The 24,232-nt window shown below is 44.3% G+C and overlaps 1 protein-coding gene across 8 annotated transcripts in view; it reads left to right on the top strand.

Annotated features, from left to right (window-relative positions):
• VSIG10 (V-set and immunoglobulin domain containing 10) overlaps window positions 1–24,232 on the top strand; it is a 99,418-nt gene that overhangs the window by 16,424 nt on the left and 58,762 nt on the right. For 2 of the 8 annotated variants that reach the window (XR_014826145.1, XM_001924427.6), the window contains exons 4-6: window positions 13,070–13,372; window positions 17,095–17,355; window positions 23,748–24,041. Coding sequence is in view for 2 of the 8 variants with exons in the window: in XM_001924427.6 (XP_001924462.2) it covers window positions 13,070–13,372; window positions 17,095–17,355; window positions 23,748–24,041 (858 nt within the window). In the remaining 6 variants the exon portion in view is untranslated. Of the gene's footprint in view, window positions 1–13,069; window positions 13,373–17,094; window positions 21,536–23,747; window positions 24,042–24,232 lie in introns of those variants that run through there. The other 6 variants (XR_014826146.1, XM_013982901.3, XR_014826148.1 and 3 more) reach the window with 5 other exon arrangements.

Genomic DNA, 24,232 nt, shown 5'->3' on the forward strand with positions numbered 1-24,232 from the left:
TTTTTGCATCGATGTTCATCAGTGAAATTGGCCTGTAGTTTTCCTTTTTTGTGGTATCTTTGTCTGGTTTTGGTATCAGGGTGATGGTGGCCTCATAGTATGAGTTTGGGAGTATCCCTTCCTCTGCAATTTTTTGAAATAGTTTCAGAAGGATAGGTGTTAGCTCTTCTCTAAATGTTTGATAGAATTAGCCTGTGAAGCCATCTGGTCCTGGACTTTTGTTTGTTGGAAGTTTTTTAATCACAGTTTCAATTTCAGTTCTTGTGATTGGTCCATTCATCTTTTCTATTTCATCTTGGTTTAGTCTTGGAAGGTTGTACTTTTCTAAGAATTTGTGCATTTCTTCTAGGTTTTCCATTTTATTGGCACATAGTTGCATATAGTAGTCTCTTATGATCCTTTGTATTTCTGTGATGTCCGTTGTTACTTCTCCTTTTTCATTTCTAATTTAATTGATTTGAGTCCTCTCTCTTTTTTGCTTGATAAGTCTGGCTAGGGGTTTATCCATTTTATTGATCTTTTCAAGAAACCAGCTTTTCGTTTCATTGATCTTTTCTATGGTTTTCTTTGTTTCTATTTCATTGATTTCTGCTCTGATCTTTATGATTTCCTTCCTTATTCTAACTTTAGGTCTTGTCTGTTCTCTCTTGAGCTGCTTTAGATGTAAAGTTAGCTTGTTGATTTGAGCTTTTTCTTGTTTCCTGAGGTGGGCTTGTATTGCTATAAACTTTCCTCTTAGAATGGCTTTTGCTGCATCCCATAGGTTTTGGAGTGTCATATCTTCATTGTCATTTGCTGCTAGGTATTTTTAAATTTCCTCTTTGATTTCTTCAGTGATCCATTGGTTGTTTAGTAGCATGTTGTTGAGTCTCCAAGTGTTTGTGTTTTTTGCAGTTTTTTTCTTGTTGTTGATTTCCAGTCGTATAGCATTGTGGTCGGAAAAGATGCTTGATATGATTTCAATTTTCTTAACGTTATCGAGGTTGGATATGTAGCCCAGGATATGATCAATCTTAGAGAATGTTCCATGTGGACTTGATAAGAATGCATATTCTATTGCTTTTGGATGAAATGTCCTATTTATATCTATTTAGTCCATCTGGTTTAATGCTTCATTCAGGGCCTGTGTTTCCTTATTGATTTTCTATCTGGTTGATCTGTCCATTGCTGTAAGTGGGGTATTAAAGTCCCCCACTATGATTGTGTTATTGTCGATTTCTCCTTTTAAAGTTGTTAGCAGTTGCCTTATATATTGTGGTGAACCTGTGTTGGGTGCGTAGATATTTAAAATTGTTATATCATCTTCTTGGATTGATCCTTTGATCATTATGTAATGTCCTTTTTTTGTCCCTTAAAATATTCTTCATTTTAAAGTCTATTTTGTCTGATATGAGTATTGCTACTCCAGCTTTCTTTTGATCCCCATTTGCATGAAATATTTTCTTCCATCCTCTCACTTCCAATTTGTATGTGTCCCTAGAAGTGAAGTGGGTCTCTTGAAGACAGCATATATATGGGTCTTGTTTTTGTATCCATTCAGCCAGTCTGTGTCTTTTGGTTGGGGTATTTAGTCTATTAACGTTTAAGGTAATTATTGGTATATATGTTCTTATTGCCATTTTATTAATTGCTTTGGATTTGTTTTTGCTGCTCTTTTTCCTTTCCTTCTTCTCTTGTTCATTTCTGCCTATAGAAGTTCCTTTAGTATTTGTTGTAAGGCTGCTTTAGTGTTGCTGAATTCTCTCAGCTTTTGCTTATCTGTGAAGGTTTTGATTTCTCCTTCAAATCTGAATAAGAGCCTTGCTGGGTAGAGTAACCTTGGTTGGAGGTTTTTTCCTTTCATCATGTGAAGTATATCATGCCACTCCCTTCTGGCCTGCAGAGTTTCTGTTGAAAAATCTGCCGATAGCCTTATCGGGGTTCCCTTGTATGTTACTTGTTTCTTTTCCCTAGCTGCTTTCAAGATTTTCTCTTTGTCTTTAATTTTGGTGAGTTTGATTAATATGTGTCTTGGGGTGTTCCTCCTTGGGTTTATTTTATATGGTACTCGTGCTTCCTGGATTTGAGTGAGTGGTTCCTTTCCCATGTTAGGGAAGTTTTCGGCTATTATCTCTTGGAATATTTTTTCTGTCTCCTTCTCTCTATCTTCTCCTTCTGGCACCCCTATAATATGGATGTTGGTGTGTTTAATGTTGTCCCAGAGTTCTCTGAGACTCTCTTCATTTGTTTTCAATCTTTTTCTCTTTTCTGTTCCGCATCCGTAATTTCCACTACTCTGTCCTCCACCTCGCTTATTTGTTCTTCTGCCTCCTGTATTCTGCTGTTAGCTGCTTCTAGTTAATTTTTTATTTCAGTTACTGTATTTTGCATCTCTTCTTGTTTAAGTTTTACATCTTGTATCTCTTTGCTCAGTGTTTCCTGTAAGTTATCCATCTTTGCCTCCAGTTTATTTCTAATGTCTTACATCATCTTCAGCATCAACAATCTAAAGTCTCTTTCCTGGAGGCTAAAAATCTCCTCCTCGCTTAGCTGATTTTCTGGGGTTTTTCCTTTCTCCCTCATCTGAGTTATAGTTCTCTGTCTTTTCATTTTTATAGGATTTTGGTGTGGTGATCTTTTAATAGATACTAGAGTTGTAGCTTCTCTTACTTCTGATGGCTTCCCCCCTGTGGCTTAAGTTGGTATGGGGGGCTTGCTGTAGGCTTCCTGATGGGAGGGGCTGATGCCTGCCCGCTGGTAGGTGAAGCCGATTCTAATCCCTCTGGTGAGTCGGGCTTAGTCTCTGGATGGGATTAGAGGCAGCTGTGTGCCTGAGGGGTCTTTAGGTAGCCTGTTTACTGAGGGCTGGGGCTGTGATCCCACCTGGGTTGTTGTTTGTCCTGGAGCTTCTCAGCAGCTGACTGATGAGTGGGGCCAGATTTTCCCAAAATGGCCACCTCCAGAGAAAGGCATGCTGCTGAATATTCCCAAGAGCTTTGCTTTCAATGTCCTTCCCTCACAACAAGCCACATTCACCCCTGTTTTCCCAGGATGTCCTCCAAGAACTGTGGTCAGATTTGACCCAGATTCCCACGGAGACTTTGCTTTGCCCTGGGACCCAGTGCACATGAAAGTCTGTGTGCGCCCTTTAAGAATGGGGTCTCCGTTTTCCCCAGTCCTGTGGAGCTCCTGCGCACAAGCCCCACTGGCCTTCAGTGCCAGATGCTCTGGGGCTCTTTCTCCCCGTGCCAGATCCCCACATGTGAGAGTTTGATGTGGGGCTCAGAACTCTCACTCCTGTAGGTGAGTCTCCGTGAACCAGTTAGTTTTCAGTCTGTGGAGCTTCCCACCCAGGAGGTATGTGGTTGTTTATATTGCAAAATCGCCCCTCCTACCTCTTGATGTGTCCTCCTCTTTTTCTTCTGGAAAAGATGTCTTTTTTAAGGTTTCCAGTCCATTTGGGCAAAGAGTGCTTAGTCTTTAGTTGTGAATTTTGTTGTTTTTAGGAGAGAAGTTGAGCTCCAGTCCTTCTCTTCCGCCATCTTAATCCCATCCGAGGATGAGGTTTGATCCCTGGCCTTGCTCAGTGAGTTAAGGATCCAGTGTTGCCGTGAGCTGTGGGATAGGTTGCGGATGTGGCTCAGATCCCAAGCTGCTGTGGCTGTGGTGTAGGCTGGCAGCTACAGCTCTGATTCGACTCCTAGCCTGGGAACTTCCATGTGCTGTAGGCGTGGCCCTAAAAAGACCAAAAAAAGAAAAAAAAAGATATAATTGACATTACAGCACTGTTTAAGTTTGTGTACAGTGTAATGATTTGACTTTTTAATTTTTTTTTTTAAAACATGGCCGCACCTGTGGCATTTGGAAGTTCCCTGGCAAGGGGTCGAATCAGAGCTACAGCTGCTGGCCTACACCACAGCTATGGCAACACTGGATCCAAGCCGTGTCTGTGACCTATGAGGGCAACACCAGCTACTTAACCTGCTGTGTGAAGTCAGGGACCAAACCTGCATCCTCATGGACACTATAGTGTGTTCTTAACCTGCTGAGCCACAACAGGAACTCTTTTTATGGTGAGTGTCTTTTGAGGACTGCACCTGTGGCACCTGGAGGCACCCATGCTGAGCCATGGGAACATAATAGGAACTCTTGATTTGACTTATATACATCATGAAATGATAACTTCAATAAGTTTATTGAACATCCATCCTCTCAGATAGATACAAAATTAAATAGAAAAATAAAATTTTCTCTGTGATGAGAAGTCAAGATTTACTTGCTTAAGGGAGTTCCCTTGTGACACAATAGATTAAGGATCCAATGTTGTCATTGCAGTGGCTTGGGTCGCTGCTATGGTGCTGGTTCGATTTCTGGCCCAGGAACTTCCACATGCTGCAGGCGTGGCCAAAAAATTTTTTTACTCTCTTTTTACATACAACATTGTAATTATATTTATTCTGTTGTATATTATATCCCTAGTACTTATTTATCTCATAACTGGAAATTTGCACCATTATCCAGTTTCTCCTCCTCTAACCCCCTACCTCTGGTCACTACAAATCTGATCTCTTTTTCTATGAGTTTGTTTGTTTGTTTGTTTTTGAACTATAATTATCTACAACACTACGTTACTTCCTGTTACACAACACAGTGATTCAATATTTCCATCCTTTTCAAAATGATTATCATAATAAGTCTACTTAAAATCTGGTACCATACAGAGATACTATATAATTATTGGCTATATTTCCCACACTGTACATTTCATACCCGTGACTCATTTATTTTGTGACTGAAAGTTTGTACTTCTTAATCTTCTTCACCCATTTCTCTCTTCCTCTTACCTCCTTCCCCCCTGGCAACCACCTATTTGTTCTCTGTATCTAAGAGTCTATTCCTGGTCTGTTCTCTTTGTTTATTTGTCGTATTTTTAAATATTTATTTATTTATTTATTTATTTACTGACTGGCTTATTTCACTTAGTGTGATGTCCATGTTGTAGCATATGTCAGGATCTCCTTTTTTGCTTTTTTTTTTTTTTTTTTTTTTTTAAGGGCCGTACCTTTGGCATATGGAGGTTCCCAGGCTAGGGGTTGAATTGCAGCTGAAGCTGCCAACCTATGCCACAGCCACAGCAATGCCAGATCCAAGCTGTATCTGTGACCTACACCACAGCTCACAGCAACACTTGATCCTTAACCTACTAAGTGAGGCCAGGTATCGAACCCCAAACTTCCTGGTTCCTAGTTGGATTCGTTTCCACTGAGCCACGACAGGAACTCCTGTTGTATTTTTTTAGATTCCACACATAAGCGAAGTCAAACAGCATTTGTCTTTCTCTGTGTCTGACTTTTTTCACTTAGCATGGTACCCTATTGTGTACCCTATTGTCACATAAATGGCAAGACATTATTTTTTTAATGACTGAGTAGTATTCCACTGTGTGTGTGTGTGTGTGTGTGTGTGAGAGAGAGAGAGAGAGAGAGAGAGAGTATAGATGCCATATATATATAATGTGCATCTTCTTTAGCCATTTATCTTTTTATTTTTTGATTTTTTTAGGGCCGCACTCGAAGCATATGGAAGTTCCCAGGGTAGGAGTCGAATTGGAGCTACAGCTGCCAGCTTACAGCATAGCCACAGCAATGCAGGATCCAGGTCACATCTGCAACCTTCACAGCTCACAGCAATGGCAGATCCCTGGCCCATTGAGCAAGGCCAGGGATGGAACCTGCATCCCCATGGATACCAGTTGGATTCATTTCTGCTGCGCCACAATGGGAACTCCTATCCATTCATCTATTTGTGGCTACTTACATTGTTTCCATATCGTGGCTATTGTAAATAGTGCTGCAATGAACATAGGGGTACACATTATCTTTTCTAATGAGTTGGATAACAGTGGTGAGCGTGGGCATCCTTGTCTTGTTCCAGATTTTAGTGGGAAGGCTTTCTGCTTTTCTCCATTGAGTATTGTATTTGCTGTGGGTTTGTCATAAATAGCTTTTATTATGTTAAGGTATGTTCCCTCTATACCCACTTTGTTAAGTTTTTATCATGAATGGATGTTGGACTTTGTCAAATGCTTTTTCTGCATCTATTGACATAATCATGTGGTTTTTGACTTTTGTTAATGTGGTATATGATGTTGATTGATTTGAGTATGTTGAACCATCCTGTGACCCTGGGATGAATCCCACCTGGTATCTTTTCTAATTAGCGTTTTTGTTTTCTTTGGAAAAATACCTAGGAGTGGAATTGCTGGGTTATGTAATAGTTCTATTTTTAATTTTTTGAGGAATCTTCATACTATTTTCCATTTTCCTGCACCAATTTACATTCATAGTAAGTGTGCCAGAGTTTCCTTTTCTCCATAACCTCTCCAATACTTGTTATTTGTTGTCTTTTTAGTAATAACTATTTTGCCAGATGTGAAGTGATATCTCATTGTGATTTGCATTTCCCTAACAATGAGTGATAATGAGCATCTTTTCATATGCCTGTTGGCTCTCTATATGTCCTCTCTGGAAAAATGTCTATTCAGTTCCTTTGCCCATATTTTAATAGGGTTTTTTTTTTTTTTTTTTTTTTTTTGGTCTTTTTACCATTTCTTGGGCCGCTCCCGTGGCATATGGAGGTTCCCAAGCTTGGAGTCGAAGCAGAGCTGTAGCCACCAGCCTGCGCCAGAGCCATAGCAACACGGGATCCGAGCCACGTCTGCAACCTTCACCACAGCTCACGGCAACACAGGGTCCTTAACCCACTGAGCAAGGCCAGGGATCGAACCCGAAACCTCATGGTTCCTAGTCAGATTCGTTAACCACTGTGCCACAATGGGAACTCCTGTTTTTTTTGTTTTTGGTATTGAGTTATATGAGTTGTATGGATTAAAGATTTAAAATTAACAGTAAGATCTGAAATCATAAAACTTCTAGAAGATAATGTGGTATACTCGTTGACATCAGCCTTAGTAAAATTTTTTTTGGTAACATTTTTTGGATGTCTCCCCAGCAAGGCAAACAAAGCAAAAAAACTTGGAGTTCCCATTGTGGCTCAGGAGGCTAAGAACCAGACATAGTGTCCATTAGGGCGTGATTCAATCCCTGGCATCTCTCATTGGTTTAATAATCTGATTTGGCCACAGGCTGAGGCATAGGTCGCAGATATGGCTCAGATCTGACTCCTGGCCTGGGAGCTTCCATAGGCCACAGGTAAGAAAACCAAAACAAACAAATGACAAACAAAAAAACCCAAAACCCAAAAACCAAAAAACAAAACAAAAAAACCCAAAAAGCAAAAAACCCCAAATGAGACTACATCAAACTAAAAAGCTTTTACACAGTGAAAGAAACTGTCAACAAAATGAAAAGGTCAACAACTGAATGGGAGAAGAGAGTTGCAAACGATATATCTGATAAAGTGTTAATATCCAAAATATAGGCATTCCCATTGTCGCTCAGTGGGTTAAGAACCCGACTAGTATCCATGAGGATGCAGGTTCAATCCCTGGCCTCACTCAGTGGATTAAGGATCTGGCATTGTCGCCAGCTGCAGTGTAGGTTGCAGATGCAGCCCGAATCTGGCATTGCTATGGCTGTGGTGTAGGCTGGCAGCTGCAGCTCTAATTTGACCCCTGGCTAGCGAACTTCCATATGCCACAGGTGTGGCCATAAAAAGAGAAGAAAAAAAAATGAGCATCTCTTAGGCCGTGGGGAGCTGAGTGATGTTGCTGAAGATAAGCCCATGAAAGACCCCCATCAGACTTCATGGTGCACAGTGCCAGACTCTCCCTGTGTCTGTTTTCCTAAGGCCAAGCAAGTGCTGAGGGAGCACTGGAGCTGGTAGGCACACGAGCAATGAGGAGGCTGGTTTGTATCCACCTCGAAGAGCCCCTTTGGATTCATTTGGGGGAAGAGATTGGAGCCAGGGAGGTGGCTGCCACTCCAGACTTCCAGGAAAGAGAGTCTCAGGAAAGCCCCACATTCCCTGTCTAATTGGGTCCATCTGATCTGTACTTGTTCTATGATGGTATTAGGCCCTATCACAACATAAGGCCCTAGGGAAGGGGGATGTAGGGCAACCTGGAGAAAGATTGCTGACGCCCATCAGGAGATGGGATGACCTTTGCCCAAAGACTAATTAATCTGGGTCTTGCCAAGCTCATCTGAAGCAGAGATGTATGCTTATAGGAGGCTGAAGACCTCTGGGTTTGGGCCTTTGGGACAGGATTAACAGTCACTAGGGAGATGGGGAGACAATGGGGTTGTTATATTTGCCTCTCTATTCCACCTCTAAAAGTGATAGCAAAACAGTCTGGGACTTCCTGTTGTGGCTCAGCAGTAACGAACCCCACTAGTATCCATTGGGAGGCAGGTTCAGTCCTCGGGCTTCCTCAGTGGGTTAAGGATTCCTTGTTGCTGTGAGCTGAGGTGTAGGTCGCAGATGTGACTTGGATCCTGTGTTGCTATGGCTGAGGCTGTGGCATAGGTCGTCAGCTGCAGCTCCAATTGTACCCCTGGCCTGGGAACTTCCAGGCTATGCTGCAAGTGGGGCCCTAAAAAGACAAAAAAAAAAAAAAAAAAAAGTCTGTAAGTTTCCTCAAGGATCTTGTTCCACTATGGAACAACAGTTATGCCCACTGGTTAGCAGAGACTAGCTGGTACATTCTTAGGTTGTTTTAGAATAAAAGTGCTAGTATGAAGAATAAATATAGGGGAGTTCCTACTGTGGCATAGTGGGTTAATGAGCCAACCTAACTCTGTGGTGGCATCAGTTCAATCCCCTGCCCAGCACAATGGGTTAAGGATCTGGCGGCATTGCTGCCACTGTGGTGTAGGTTGCAGCTCTGGCTCAGATTTGATCCCTGGCCCAGGAACTTCCATATGCCTCAGGGGCAACTAAAAAAGAAAAAAAAAAAAAAAAAAAAAAAAGAATAAATGTAGGAAAATAACTTTTCCCCTCGTCAAAGAACCCAAGACACAGAGATGGGAATCTCCTATATCGTGGGTCCCGGAGGTGTAAATTAACTCTTTGAGACCTTGACTGGCCAACCTATAGTTATGGTGGGGAAGGAAAGAAGTGAGTTCTGATGTCAAGAATGACCACAGAGAACAGGAAGGCAGCAGCAGTAGTGGATTGTTCTAAAACTGAAATCAAACCTTTTCTGTTCAGGCCAGATGGTAAATATTTTAGACTTTCTGAGTTGACAGGTAAAAACAAGTATATCATATAAGTACTTATATAACAAAAGAGAGAACAAATTTCCACAAATTTTTTGTTGATAAAATTCAAAGTGTAATAATAATTGGGTACTTTTTTTGGTAGTACAGTCCATTTACTAATGAGAAGAATGGAATTCTTTTTGGAGGGGATAACATTTCACTTAATTGGGGTTCAAAGTTAAAATTCTCTCTCACCAAATGGATTTCAGGAGTTCTCATTGTGGCGAAGTGGAAATGAATCCAACTAGAAATCATGTGATTTTGGGTTTGATCCCTGGCCTCTGTTAGTGGGTTAAGGATCTGGCGTTGCTGTGAGCTGTGGTGTAGGCTGGCAGCTGTAGCTCTGATTCGACCCCTAGCCTGGGAACCTCCATATGCCACAAGTGTGGCCCTAAAAAGCAAAAAATAAAAAATAAAAAATGAAAAATTGATTGCAAATATTCATCCATAAATACTGTCTTAGCTTGTGGACCGTGCAAATGCAGATAGTGGGCCATTGTTTCATCTGTTTGTTTTTGACATCAGGGCCATATGTTGCCTCTTTTTTTTTTTTTTTTTTTCATTTTTTAAAGTTTCATTGAAGGGTAGTTGATTTTCAATGTTGTGATAATTTCTGCTATACAACAAAGTGATTCAGTTATATATACATACACATCCATTCTTTTTCAGATTATTTGCCCATATAAATTATCACAGAATATTGGATAGGGTTCTTTGTGCTATACAGCAGTTCCCCATTGGCCAATCATTCCATATACCACAGTGTGCATATGCCAACCCTAAAACCCCCAAAGTGGGTCATCATTTGCCAATGCTTGTTCTAGAATCAATCCACAAGTTGACTACTGATGATAATGTCAGATAACATCTATAGAACATTGAGCACATCTCAAAACCAGGCTAAATATTTTGTTTAAATTATCTCATTGGATACTTTAGTAAGCCGGTGGTAAAAGTTACTCCTGTTCTTTTCATTTTGTAGGAAGGACAGGAGGGTGAGAATAAGAGGGATGGACACTTGTGCCAGGTTGTCTGTTTAGAGGTGGCAGTAGGTTTTACACTCAAGTCTGTCAGAGTTCAGAGGCCAAGCTCGTAAGCACTGGCCTATCCATCCAAGAGTCAGCACTGAAACTTAAATGACCAAAGCCTCTATGAGATACAGGACCTCTGTAACCACTCTATTTTTATTTATTTGCTCTTTTATTTTTGTTTCCTTCCCCTATCTGTCTGACTCTCCAAGTGACTGCTGTTATCATCCTGCAAGCAAAAAGTGCTCATGGTTGCTTTTTAGGACTATCAGCAGGGTGGAGAGAGAGGTGGGAGGGATGGAAATGGGTACCTTCTTTGTAGTCAGGGTAGGGGAAGAACCCCAGAGATTTAAGAAAATGGCATCAGCTTTAATTAAGGAAGCAGACTCAACCTGAGGGTTTATAGATGAGCTCTAACTTTTGAACACTTATTTCGAAGGTTCTTCAGTTTCCCTCAATTGATTTTTTAAAACCTTTCCACCTGCTGCATTCTCATCCATTCTCTATCCAGCCCCATTTTTTTTTTTCTTTTTAGGGCTGCACCTTCAGCATATGGAAGTTCCCTGGCGAGGGGTTGAATAGGAGCAGCAGCTGCTGGCCTTCGCCACAGCCACAGCAATGCTGGATCCTTAACCCACCAAGCAAGCCCAGGGATCAAACCTGAATCCTCATGGATACTAGTTGGGTTTGTAACCTGCTGAGCCACAATGACAACTCTCTAGCCCCATTTTTTGCTGAGAATTGTGCTGGTCAAAAGCCCATCCAAGCCAGTTTCTGGGGGCCTACACTGTCCATGAGAGGCCATTGCGGCCCACCAGACCACAGTTTGGAAGACCCATGTTGTCCCATCTAACATAGTCCCATCTAACATGCTGGTCCAGGCATTAGCTACCAGTACCACAGAGGTACCTTGTGCTTACCTGGATGCTCGCCCACTGTGGGCACTCCCTGGGACCTGCTGGTCCGCTTACCTGCCCAACTAGCTAGCAGCAGTCGGTGGGATATTTGAGCACCTCCCAAACCAGAGTATAGTATTTCCCTCAGACCCTCCGTGGAATGTGCTGTATTGCACCTATAAGGAGCCAGCCCCAACATGGTGAGCTTATTGCCAAGAATATTTTCTCCAAAAACCCACAAATTCGCCACAAGGTGAATTAAATTCCGTATTTTGAGGCACTCTGGGAAAGCCTTTTTCTTCCTCTAATGATTTATCCCATTGGGCATATTTTTTTCTTTTTAGGGGTACACCTGTGGCATGTGGAAGTTCCCAGGCTAGGGGTTGAATGGTAGTTGCAATTGCTGGCCTACACCACAGCCACAGCAACATGGGATCCAAGCAGCATCTGTGACCTGCCTGGTAGCTTGCAGCAATGCTGTATCCTTTACCTGCTGAGCGAGACCAGGGATCGGACCTGCATCCTTATGGAAACAATGTTGGATTCTTAGCTCACTGAACCGCAGTGGGAACTCCCCACTGCCATATTTTTGTTTAAAATTCTATGTCATAGATATATTATTTTGGCTAAGCATTGCCCTTCCTGAATTCTTAAGAGGAAGTCTCTTGGGGAGGTAACACACTACATGACTTTAGCATAAGTAGATGATATCTTCTTTCTATCAAAGAGGATATAGCATCTTAGGTGTACTGGGTACCAGTGGTGGGAAGGCATTTCTGGGGACAAGAAAGAAGTTTGGAGATGTGAAGAGAACCAAGATAAGACCTAGCACTTATCAAGTGCCAGGCACTGTTCTGAGTGCTTTACTGTACTGATTCATTTAATTGTCATGACAACCCCATAAGGTGGGCTTTAGCATCACTCCCATTTTACAGATGAGGAAATGGAGGCTTACAAGAGGTTAAATACTTTGCCTGAAGTCACACAGCTAGTCAGTGGAGTTCAAAATTGGACTTGGAGCCAGTGTTTTTTGTCTTTGAGTGTGAAATTGTGCTGGAGGTCTCCAAGAACACCACCAGGTTCACTGATACCCTGGAACTTACAGGAGAACCAGGAGAAAACTTCCAAGAGTAATTTCCCAGTGCAGTCACATGGGACATGCTTAATTCCTCCAGCAACATGTTGTGGCAACACATGTGAAATGTTGTCTACCAGGGATGCTTGTTAGAGACTCAGCACCCTGTGTTTTTATTGGGGCTGATTGTCACATAGGCATCCCCTGCCTAGCACATACCAAAATTCCAGACCTGGGAGGAAAGCAGGTGTTCTGTATAAACCGCACTGTTTGGGCCCAGTGAACCCCACTCTTACGTCACTCAACACGACAGTGTGCTGCTTCACTCTGTTGCTGATGTCGCACAACCTGCAAAGGAACTGCACCTGTTTGGCCACAGTTCTAGGAATATTGGGAGCCCTCTTGAAATTCAAGTTCCTAGTCACCAACAAAGTGAATCTTGCAAGCAGGCTTTTTTTGGGGAGGGGTGTTGTGCCCACAGGGTGTGGAAATTCCTGGGCCAGGGATCAAACCTGAGCCATAGCTGTGACAATGCTGGATCCTTAACCCACTGCGCCACCAGGGAATTCCCAGGCAGGCCTTTCTAAGGAAAGCAGACCCAGGTCTGCTATGTTCTCTCTTTAATGTATAGATATCCTTTCCACTCATCAGTGTTTTTGAAAAGGAGCAATTTGCATTCTTCCTTTTCTGTAAAAGTTGATCCTCTTGGTAAATCTCACAGAATTGCTCTGGAGTAAATGAGAGAATACCCGGGGCACTTGGCACAGCCTTTGTCACAGAGTATCTGATATTTTGTCCTCCTTGCTGCTTCCTGATCATCAGAGCTCCAGTTAACTCTTCCTACTACCCCACCCCTTCTGTCATTCCCAGGAGGCCCCTATGAGGTTGAGGTCAACATCTCCAGCACCGGCAGGCTCCCCAACGGCACTCTCTATGCAGCCAAGGGCTCCCAGGTGGATTTCAGCTGCAGTAGCAGCTCCTGGCCTCCACCCAGGGTTGAGTGGTGGTTCCAGGCCCCAGATTCTAGCCCTGAGCCCTTTGGAAACAACATGACGGCCAGCTGCTTCACTCTGTTGCTGATGTCGCAAAACCTGCAAGGGAACTACACCTGTTTGGCCACAAACATGCTCAGCGGGAAGCATCGAAAGGTGACCACCGAGCTCCTGGTCTACTGTGCGTAAGAAGCACTCCCCTCCCCTACTCTTTCCCCTTGACCTTCCTGAACTCTGTTGCGCCTCCCCTTTGTCTTCAGATGCGTGCCTGATGTACAGTCCTAATGTGCTTCTGTGCTCCCTCAGCACAAGTACTTATATGTGGCTGCATATCAGAGCGGGAGTCACTTCTGGAAGCTTGCTGCTAACTAGGGGTACAGCAGAGTCCTTGGTAGCCACAGAGGGGAGATTATGTTGGGCCTAATGTTTTGGGGGGGTTTTGGCTGCACCCATGGCATGTAGAAGTTCCCTGGCCAGGGATCAGACCTGTGCCATAGTAGTGACAACACCATATCCTTAACCCACTGAGGCAGGGAACTCCCTGTTGTACAACAAAGTGACCCAATCATACACATTTCCCTATGCTATACAGTAGGATCCCATTGCCCATCCATTCCAGATATAACAGTTTACATCCTCAAAAACCCCCAAAATGCCTCCCACTCCTTCCCTCCCCCCATCCAGCCCCAAGTCTGCTCTTCTTGGCTATGCTCTGTTTCTGTTTTTTTGTATGTTTGTTTGTTATTTTTAGATAGGATCATCTGTTCCATATTTTAGATTCCACAAATAAGTGATATCATATGGTATTTGTCTTTTTCTTTCTGGCTTACTTACTTAGTATGGGAGTCTTTAGCTCCATCCATGTTGCTGCACATGGCGTTGTTTTGCCTTTTTTTTTTCCTTTTTAGGGCTGCACCCACAGCATATGGAGGTTCCCAGGGGTCAAATCAGAGCTGTAGCTGCTGGCCTATGCCACAGCCATGGCAACATGGGATCTGAGCCACATCTGCAACCTACACCACAGCTCACGGCAACGCCAGGTCATTAACCCACTGAGCAAGGCCTCATGGACGCTAGTCAGATTTGTTAACTGCTGAGCCATAATGGGAACTTCTATATTGTCTTTTTTCATGGCTGAGTAATATTCCATTGTGTATATGTACCACATCTTCTTAATCCATTCATCTGTTGATGGGCATTCAGTTTGTTTCCATTGTCTTGGCTATTGTGAATAGTGCTGCTATGAACATAGGGGTACATATAACTTTTTCACTGAAAGTTTTGTTCAGATAGAGGCCCAGCAGTGGAATTGCTGGATCATGTGTTAGTTCTTTTTTTAGTTTCCTGAGGTACCTCCATACTGTTTTCCACAGTGGTTGTACCAATTTATATACCCACCAACAGTAGAGGAGGGTACCTTTTTCTCTACACCCTTTCCAGCATTTATTATTTGTTGTCTTGTTAATGATGGCCATTCTAACTAGTGTGAGGTGGTAACTCACTGTAGTTTTGATTTGCATTTCTCTAGTAGTGAAATTGAGCATTTTTTCATATGCTTGTTGGCCATCCATATATCTTCTTTGAAGAAATCATCATCATGTTTATGTAGTTCCAAAACATTTTCATCACCCCATGTTGGAAACCCTATTTCCATTATGCTGTCATTCCCATGTCCCATTTCTCCAGCCCCTGGCAACTACCAATCTCTTATCTCTCTGATTTGCCTTTTCTAGACTTTCATGTAAAGGGAATCATGCAATGTGTGACTTTAGGGAACTGGCTTATTTTGCTCTTTTCAAGGTGCATCGGTGTTGTAGCATGTGTCAGGACTTGCTTTCATTTCATGGCCAAAGAGTATCTAACATATGGATCTGCCAGAATTTGTTTATACATTCATCTGCCCTCATTCATGCTCTCTATGAACTCAGGCCCTCTAGCACTGTTAAGAACCAATAGTTCAGGGTTGCCATTGTGGCTCAGTGGTAACCAACCTGACTAGTATCCATGAGGATGCAGGTTCAGTCCCTGGCCTCTCTTAGTGGATTAAGGATCTGGTGTTGCCATGAGCTGTGGTGCAGTTCGAAGACTCAGGTCAGATCCCATGTTGCTGTGGCTGTGTTGCAGACCAGCAGCTGCAGCTCCAATTCAAGCTACAGTGGAACCAACAGTTCATGAAGCTTCATTTTGGGGGTTAGGAAACAACAACGAAATGCACCTATGCAATATTTACAGGAGGAAAACCACTGTAGAAGTGCAGGGTGCACTCCTAATCCACACTAATGCAAGGGAGCCTGAAAACAACGAATTAGCGGGCAGGGTAATGACGCATTACTTCATATGTTATTCAGAGCCTTTGTAAATCTCAGTGCTCTTTATCATAATGACATTTTTTTGGCCACACCCCCAGCATATGGAAGTTTCTGGGCTAGGGATCGAACCTGCTCTACAGCATTGACTCATGATCTTTAACCAACTAGGCTACCAGGGAACTCCATAAGTGACATTTATTGTATATAAAGCCATATGTGCTTGCTGTAGGAAACATAGATGAGTAGAAAAAAATAATCACTTGTACTCTAATCTCATTTTGTTATATTTCTAATAATTTTTCTTTCCTTTTTTTTTTTTTTTTAGTGCCTTACCCAGGCTAGGGGTCCAATCGGAGCTACAGCTGCCAGCCTACGCCACAGCCATAGTGACATCAGATCCGAGCCGTGTCTGTGACCTATACCACAGCTCATGGCAACATCAGATCCTTAACCCATTGAGCAAGGCCAGGGATCAAACATGCAACCTCATGGTTCCTAGTCGGATTAGTTTCCACTGTTCCACGATGGGAACTCCTCCAGTAATTTTTCTTGAAGATGCCACTTATCTACCTACATAAGATCCCACATATCTACCCACATAAGATCCACATTTCTATGTATGCATATTATATAAAATAAAGATATGTGGCACACACACATAATATATATATATTATAAAATACAGATTTAATTATTTTTTATGTACTTAGGAATACATGGGTTACATTAAATTTACAGTTTTGTTATTTGTTAAATTTTCATGTGCATTTTTAGTACTACATGCACATAGCAAAAATAAAGTATATGTGTGGAGTTCCCATTGTGGCTCAATGGGTTAAGAACCCGAGTAGTGTCCCTGATGTGGGTTCAATTCCTGGCCTTCCTTTGTGGGTTAAGGATCCAGTATTGCTACAAGCTGTGGCATAGGTCATGGATGCAGCTCAGATCTGGCGTTGCTGTGGTTGTGGTGTAGGCCAGCAGCTACAGCTCCAATTCAACGCTTAGCCTGGGAAATTCCATATGCCACAAGTGTGGCCCTAAAAAGAAGAAGACAAAAAAAATATATGTGGGAGGTTTGGGGATGAACAGTCTTCCCTCTCCCTGTAACTCCCTCTAGGGACCAGCACTGTCCCGTAGAACTTCCTGTAATGATGACAATGTTCTGTTCTCTGTCATCTAGTACAAGGGCCACCTACCATGCATAATTACCAGGAAACGTGGGTAGTGTGATGTGTAATGAAATTAATTTAAATAGCCACCCATGGCTGGTGAGAAATGCAGATCTCTTCAGAGATTTAACACCCCACAGAGGAAACCTGACTTGTGTCAGGTGCTAATTTGTGCTAAGGGCTATTTTAAGATAACTGGGGAGTTCCCTGGTGGCTCAGCAGATTGAGGATCCAGCATTGTTATTGCTGTGGCCTGGGTTCGATCCCTGGCCCTAGAACTTCCTCATGCCACAGGCACCATCAAAAAAAAAAGGTACGCTAATTGGGTCGATGTTTCTCTGATACTCTAATTCTGTAATACTTAGAATCAGCCCAGTGGCTGGCCTTAATCTGTGGTTTAGGCCGCATCCTCTGGTGTTTTGCAGCACCCCCTCCATTAGCTCCTGAGTGCTCAGCAGAGATGTCACCAGGATTGCTCACGCTGAAGCTCACCTGCCGCTGGGCTGGGGGATACCCAGACCCAGAATTCCTGTGGACAGAAGAGCCAGCAGGTGTGGTTGTGAGGACGTCAAAGCTGGGAGTGGAGATGCTGAACCAGTCCCAGCTCTCAGATGGCAAGAAGTTCAAGTGTGTCGGGAGACACATAGTGGGGCCGGAGTTGGGAGCCAGCTGTGTGGTACAAATCCGTGAGTCTGCCTTGCTTTGTCCTAGGGTTAGGAGTCCACCCACCTTCCTCTCTTCTGGGACAACCCTTGAAAGAAGGTCTGGGAAAGAAATCCCAGGGTGTTAGAATGAACTGAATTCCTTCAATTTCTCCCTTCCTTTTGCTTCATGTTTCCTTCCTTTCAAACTTTAAAGATGCTTAATGTAGCTTTTTGGTTCTAGTCCAAGTTGGTTTTCCCTTGACAAATACTAATTAAGCACATGCTATGTGCCAGGCATTTTCTAAGTATTGAAGGTGGAGCAGGGAACAAGGCAGACAGGGTTTATTTATTAGTTATCTCCTGTTATGGAACAAATTACTGCCAGAATTAATGGCTTGAAACAACAATCACTATCTCATGATGTCTGTGGGTCAGGGATTTATATGGGTCACTCTGGGGATGGTTTGTCTCTGCTCCACTATGCCAGGGGTTTCAGCTGAAGACTTGGTTGAAATCCCGGGAAGGATCCATTTCCAAGGTGCTCACTAACACACCTGACAAGTTGCTTCCTTTCCATGTGGGACCCTCCACAGGGCTGCTTGAGTGTCCTCAAGCACTCCACTCTTTGGAATTAGGGTCTTTGCAAATATAATTAAGTTAAGATTAGAGTGGGCTGTGGTCTGATGACTGGTATTTGTAAGAGGAGGGAAATTTTAGAACCAGATAGATAGGGGGCCTGCCGCGTGATGATGGAGGCAGAGATTGAAGTGGTTCCTCTGCAAGTGAAGGAACGCCAAGGATTGTTGGTAACCATGGGAAGCTGAGGGGGAGGCATGGGATGTGTTCTCCCTCAGAGTCTCCAGAGGCATCAACCCTGCTGATACCTTGATTTAGGACTTTTTTTTTTTTTTCTTTTCTTTTTAGGGCCATGCCTACAGCATGTAGAAGTTCCCAGGCTAGGAGTTGAATCAGAGCTGCAGTTGCCAGCCTACACCACAGCCTCAGCCACTTGGGATCCAAGCCGAGTCTGTGACCTACACCACAGCTCACGGCAACACCAGATCCTTAACCCACTGATCGGGGCCAGGGATCGAACCTGCATCCTCACAGACACTGTGTTAGGTTCTTAATCCACTGAGGCACAACAGGAACTCTACCTTGATTTAGGACTTCTGATTTCTGAACTGGGCGGATAAATTTCTGTTGTTTTCAGCCACCCAGTTTGTGGTAGTCTGTTCCAGCAGCTCCAGGAAGCCAGTGCAATGAGTAAGCCAGGAGCAGAGTGTGCTGGGTTGTGCTGGCCCGTGCTGGCCCTGGTGAGGTTTTCCTCACAGTTTCTGAGGCTCGCCCTTAGAGGAGATGACATGCTGAGAAGTAAGCCCTGCTGTGCCAGCCAGGGCTGGTTTGCTCAGGCAGGTGACATGGAAGGGTTGACACTTCCCACTGACTCCCTCACTTAGCACACTTGCCCTGAATGTCCCCTCTGTGTCAGTTACTGTACCCAGCCTTGGACAACATAAGGGATCAGGACATGCTTTCTGCCCTAGGACAGAAGCTGACAAGCTGAGCCCCTGGGGCCAACTCTGACCCAATTGTTCTTTGGGCAATATTTTAAAAAATGAGCTATAACTCACATAATATTAACTTCACTTTACTATTTTATTTTTTTGCTTTTCAGGGCCACACCCTTGGCATATGGAGGTTCCCAAGCTAGGGGTCGAATCAGAGCAGTAGTCCCTGCACTGCACCACAGCCACAGCAACGCCAGATCTGAGTCAAGTCTGCAACCTACATCACAGCTCACGGCAACACCAGATCCTTAACCACTGAGCGAGGCCAGGGATCGGACCCGCGTCCTCGTGGATGCTAGTCAGGTTTTTTAACTGCTGTGCAACAACGGGAACTCCCATTCACTTCACTATTTCAAAGTTCAGTGTTTTTTCTTTTGTTTTGTTTCGTTTTTTAGTATATTCACAATGTCGGACTACCATCACCATTCTACTCCAGAACATTTCCATCACTTCAAAAAGAAACTCTGTATCCACTGGCAGTCACTCTCTAAAAGTTACTTTCTAAAGATTGTGTGGGTACTCATTTCCCAGTATATCCACCGACATCAAGTGTTATTCAGTTTTTAGACTTTTCCTGCTTGCTGGTTGGAACATGGCATATTGCTTTCATTTGGGTTTCTTTGATCATGGGTGGGGTTGATAATTTTCATGTGCCTTTTGGCTTCCTATATATCATCTGTGAATTATCTGTTCATATCTTGTCTGTTTTTCTATTGAGTTGTTCATCTTTTCTTATTAATTTGTCTTCTTAATAATCTTTTCTTGTTAATTTCGTGGAACTGCCATGCACAGTATAGACAGTTTTCTGGCTTATTTTGTTCTAAAACTGCATTTGTGGCATTTCTGTTAGTGATGAGCACTTATTCTTTTCTTTTTCTTTTTTGGCCACAACCATGGCATGTGCAAGTCCCTGGGCCAGGGATTGAACCTGCACCACAGCAATGACAATGCCAGATCCTTAACCTGCTCAGCCACTGGGGAGATCCTCAATTCCTTTGTTTCTGAGGCAGAGAGAGATAGCAGTACTTGGATTTTAGACTGTGGGCAGGTTGCCCCCACCCCCATTGGTTCAAAGGTCAACTGTAATAGTGGCAGTAACAATTTATTGAGGGTAGACCATGTGCAGGTGCCAGGTGTTTTGCACACACTATCTTGTTCAGTTCTGACAATCATCCAGTGAGCCGAGTGCTCCCAGGATTAGTTTCCTGGAGCTGCTGTAACAAAGTACCATAACTTGGTGACTTCAGACAACAGCCGTTTATTCTCTCTTAGCTCTGGAGGCTGCAAGTTTGAAATCAAGGTGTTGGCAGGGCTCCCATCAAAGGCTTCATGGGAGAATCTTTGTCTCCTCTTCCAGCTTCTGGTGACTCTTTGTGTCCCTTGGCTTATGACTGCATCCTTCCAACCTCTGCGTCTCTCTTCTCATGGCCTCTCCTGTGTGTGGTCCTCCCTGTGCCCTCTCCTCCCCTTATACTAGTCCTTGGATTTAGGTCCCACACCCTTAATCTAGGGTGATTTCATCTTGAGATCCTTAACCAGTTATATCTGCAAAGACTCCATTTCCAAATAAGATCACATTCCAGGGTTCTAGGTGGACATGCATTTTGGGAGGATGCTCCATTTTACTGATGGTGAAACAGAGGCAGCCGACTTACCCAGATTTGTGCAACTAGAAAGCAGTACACACTCAGAGTGGTTGGTACACGATGAGGATGCCCAAAGTGTGTTAAGGACAGTAAGTCGAGGTGGTGAAAAAATGATGGACCAGTGCTGAGAGAGGGTGAAACTGGCAGAGACAGCTGGCCGGTTTTGTGTTATTTTGCCCTCACCCTTCCATTTCATTTGCAGATTTGCCCAAGTCATCATTCCTGTGGTTCCTGAGACTTGACCAATAATTTGAATCTAAATATGCTCTCAGGATTAAGAAATGTGTCTGGGAGTTCTAGCTGTGGCACAGTGGATTAAGGATCTGATGTTGCTGTGGCTGTGGTGTAGGTTGCAGATGTGGCTCGGATTTGATCTCTGGCCTGGAAACTTCTACATGCTGTGGGTGCGGCCAAAAACAGAAAAAAAAAAAAAAAGCAAAAGAAAAGAAAAAAAGAAATGTGTCTGGAGAAGGGAGCTGACCAGAAGTTTTCCCAGTTCTAGGAACACAGGGAGCAAGCACAGAGCCTGAACCCTTCTCACCTCTGACACTGTCCAGTTCCCCCTGCCTCCCTCCCTGCACTGGAGTCTCTACGTCCATGCAGGTCACCCAGGGGTCTGGTTAAAATGCAGGTTTTAACTTTCTTGGTCTGGGTGGATCCAAGACTGCATTTCCAACTGGCTCCCTAGAAGTGCCGATGCTGCTGATCTGAGGACCACACCTTGAGTAGCAAGGCCTTGGGGGCAAGGGGGTCTCTGGGTCATCCACTCAAAAGGACTAGTATATCATTGATGGGTAATGCTAACGTCCACCTAAGGGATGCAGAGCAGTGCAGCCCCCAAACTGATGAAAACTGATGCTTTCGAGGGGGGCTGCTGCCCAGATCTCTCTCTCTTTTTTTCTTTTTAGGGCCGCACCCATGGCATATGGAAATTCCCAGGCCAGGGGTTGAATTGGAGCTGTAGGCTGCCGGCCTGCACCACAGTCACAGCAACTGGGGATCTGAGCCACGTCTGCGATGTACACCATAGCTCACGGCAACACTGGATCCTTGACCCACTAAGCAAGGCCAGGGATTGAACCCGTGTCCTCACGGATGCTAGTCAGATTCGTTTCTACTGAGCCATGACAGGAACTCCTCCAAGATCTCTACATGGCATGTAGACCCCTAAACTGAAGGAACCAACTCAACTTATGACAAGCTGCAGAGATACTGATCCCCAGGGTGTTGTCCACCTCCTGCAGATGTGTGAGGGCCTCACAGCACCCGCCCCACCCTTGCCCCGCCCTTGCACACAGCATCCTCTTAAGCGAAACTTAGGTTATAGGCGCCACACTAGTGGATGGTGACACAGCTTTCTGAAGGGTAACTGCTATGTTTGGTAAAGTTCCTGATCTTTGTTTGGGGTGCAGGGGAGGTGCAGTGGTGGGATTGTTTTGTTTTTAATAAAGGATGAGGGGGCCATTTCTCAAACTTTGGTTTGGGGCCCCCAAGTGTAAACATACTGATGAGGCTTGTCACTGCTGTTGGCCTTGTGACCCCAAAGGAAATTCTGGTTAACCACAAAGAGGGGAAGGAGCGATTTAGCAACATGAGGGGACTCTGACAGTTGATCCAAGAAGGGGTGCTCACAGGTGAGTTTCCTGAGCAAGGTTTGGGGGTATTCTCTCTCTTTCTCTCCCTCTCTCTTTTTTTTTTTTTTTTCAGTTTTTTTATTTTTTTGGCCATATCCACAGCATGTGGAAATTTCCAGGCCAGGGATCAAACCTGAGCCACAGCAGTGACAACGCCAGGTCCTTAACTGCTAGACCACCAGGGAACTCCAGGGGAATTCTCTTTTGTTGACATGACCTAGGGAGAGAGGCTTTGTGGTTGTTTCACCCCCACCCTTTGCCCCTCCCCTTGCCCCCCTCCCCCCACCCCAGCAGTGAAACCCTAGATTCTCTCTTGGAACATTTGCCAAGGGGAAGGGTGTAGTTTCACTCTCCTGGGCAAGAACCCAACATGCCACTCTGTATCCCTCAGCTGCTGAAAATAGGGATTTAGTCAGTCCTTCCAAAAGGGTGTGCATTTTGGGAAAAGGCTTCTTGGGCAAAGAATCCAAATAGTTTGCCATAGTAGACCTTACAGCTCCCTGTGTCCCACTTAAATCAGGTGCCAAGGTCACAAAAATGCCACATGTTGAATATTCTAGGACAGACCTGTGGTAGACAGAATAAGGCCCCCCCAAAGGTGCCCATGTCCTAATCCCCAGAACTTGTACCCTTACATTGTCAAGGGGCTTGGCATATGTGTTTAAGGATTTTGAGATGGGGAGTCCTCGATTATCTGGGTGATCTCAAGGGTCCTTTTAAGAGGGAGGCTGGGGGTTCAGATGCAGTAGTAAGATGTGCTAACAGATGCAAAAGGTAGGAATAATGCCAGGAAGGGGCCAGGAGCCAGGGAATGCAGGTGGCTCTTTTCTAGAGGTCAAGAAAACAACAAAATGGATTCTCTCCTAGAGCCTCCAGAAGGAACCAGCTCTGCCAACACCTTGACTTTCATTCTGTGAGATTCCTTCGGACTTCTGACCTCTAGAACTATAAAAGGATAAATTTCTAAGCCACTGAATTGGTACAATTTGTTTCGGTTGCAAAGGAAACTAATACAGTTGCCCTCTTGTCCCGTGTTAGACCCTTGTCAGGCTGGGTGCCCATATTTTATATGACTAGTGTGGTTATTATGCATAGAACCCTATAGCACAGGAGTAAGGAGATGTGGGCCACAAAGGCCGGACTCCGTAGGTTCCAACCTTACCTGGAAGTAACCAACTCACCCTGGTTTGCCTGGGACTAGCTTTAGCACTGAAAGCCCCAATTCCTGGGAGCGCCTCAGCCTTGGATAAACCAGGACAGCTGGCTACCCTTAGTACTAGCTGCTCACTTACTTAGTTGTGTGACTTTGAGCAAGTTCCTTAACTTTCTCTGTGCCTCCGTCTCCCCATCTGCAAAAGGGGGATGACGACAAGGGTGTTGTGAAAACTGATTAGGTTAGGAAATAGAACAGTGCCTTGCCCGTAGTAAACAGTCAGACAGTGTTAGCTTTTATTATTACATGAAACCAGGTGTGATACAGAAACTCCTGGAGTTGCTTTGTTTGGAGAGAAATAACTTGAAATTCTCTGACCACTGCTTGAATCTCCTGAAATGTCTTTCTCTCTTTACCTTCTGATTGCCAGGGAGCCCCTCTGTTCTCTCTGAGCCCATGAAGACTTGCTTTGTGGGGAGCAATGTGACACTCACCTGCCAGGTGTCTGGAGCCTCCCCGCCTGCCCAGATCCTGTGGCTGAGGAACCTCACCCAGCCCAAGACGGTCATCCAGCCCAGCAGCCACTATCTCATCACCCGGAGTGGCCAGAGCTCCACCCTCACCATCCGCAACTGCTCCCAGGACCTGGACGAGGGCTACTATGTCTGTCGGGCTGAGAATCCCATTGGGGTGAGAGAGGTGGACATCTGGCTGAGTGTGAAGGGTGAGTGATGGAAGTGGCCCCAGAAGAGAAGGGTTCCAAGCATCGGAGCACCTGGCACCAGTGTTGGGACAGTGTGGTGCTTCCTTTTACACATGGGTCATGCCGTCTGGGAGAAGGCATACCTGCTTGCCTGTGGCTTGACAAGATGGATGGGAAAATTACTTTCCAGTCCTAGATCTCTAACATTTCTA

This window comes from Sus scrofa, chromosome 14 (genome assembly GCF_054392235.1).
Source record: "Sus scrofa isolate SSC_HxYL_T2T_F1_AM1 chromosome 14, Sscrofa_HxYL_maternal_Yorkshire_Landrace_v2.0, whole genome shotgun sequence".
NCBI lineage: Eukaryota > Metazoa > Chordata > Mammalia > Artiodactyla > Suidae > Sus > Sus scrofa.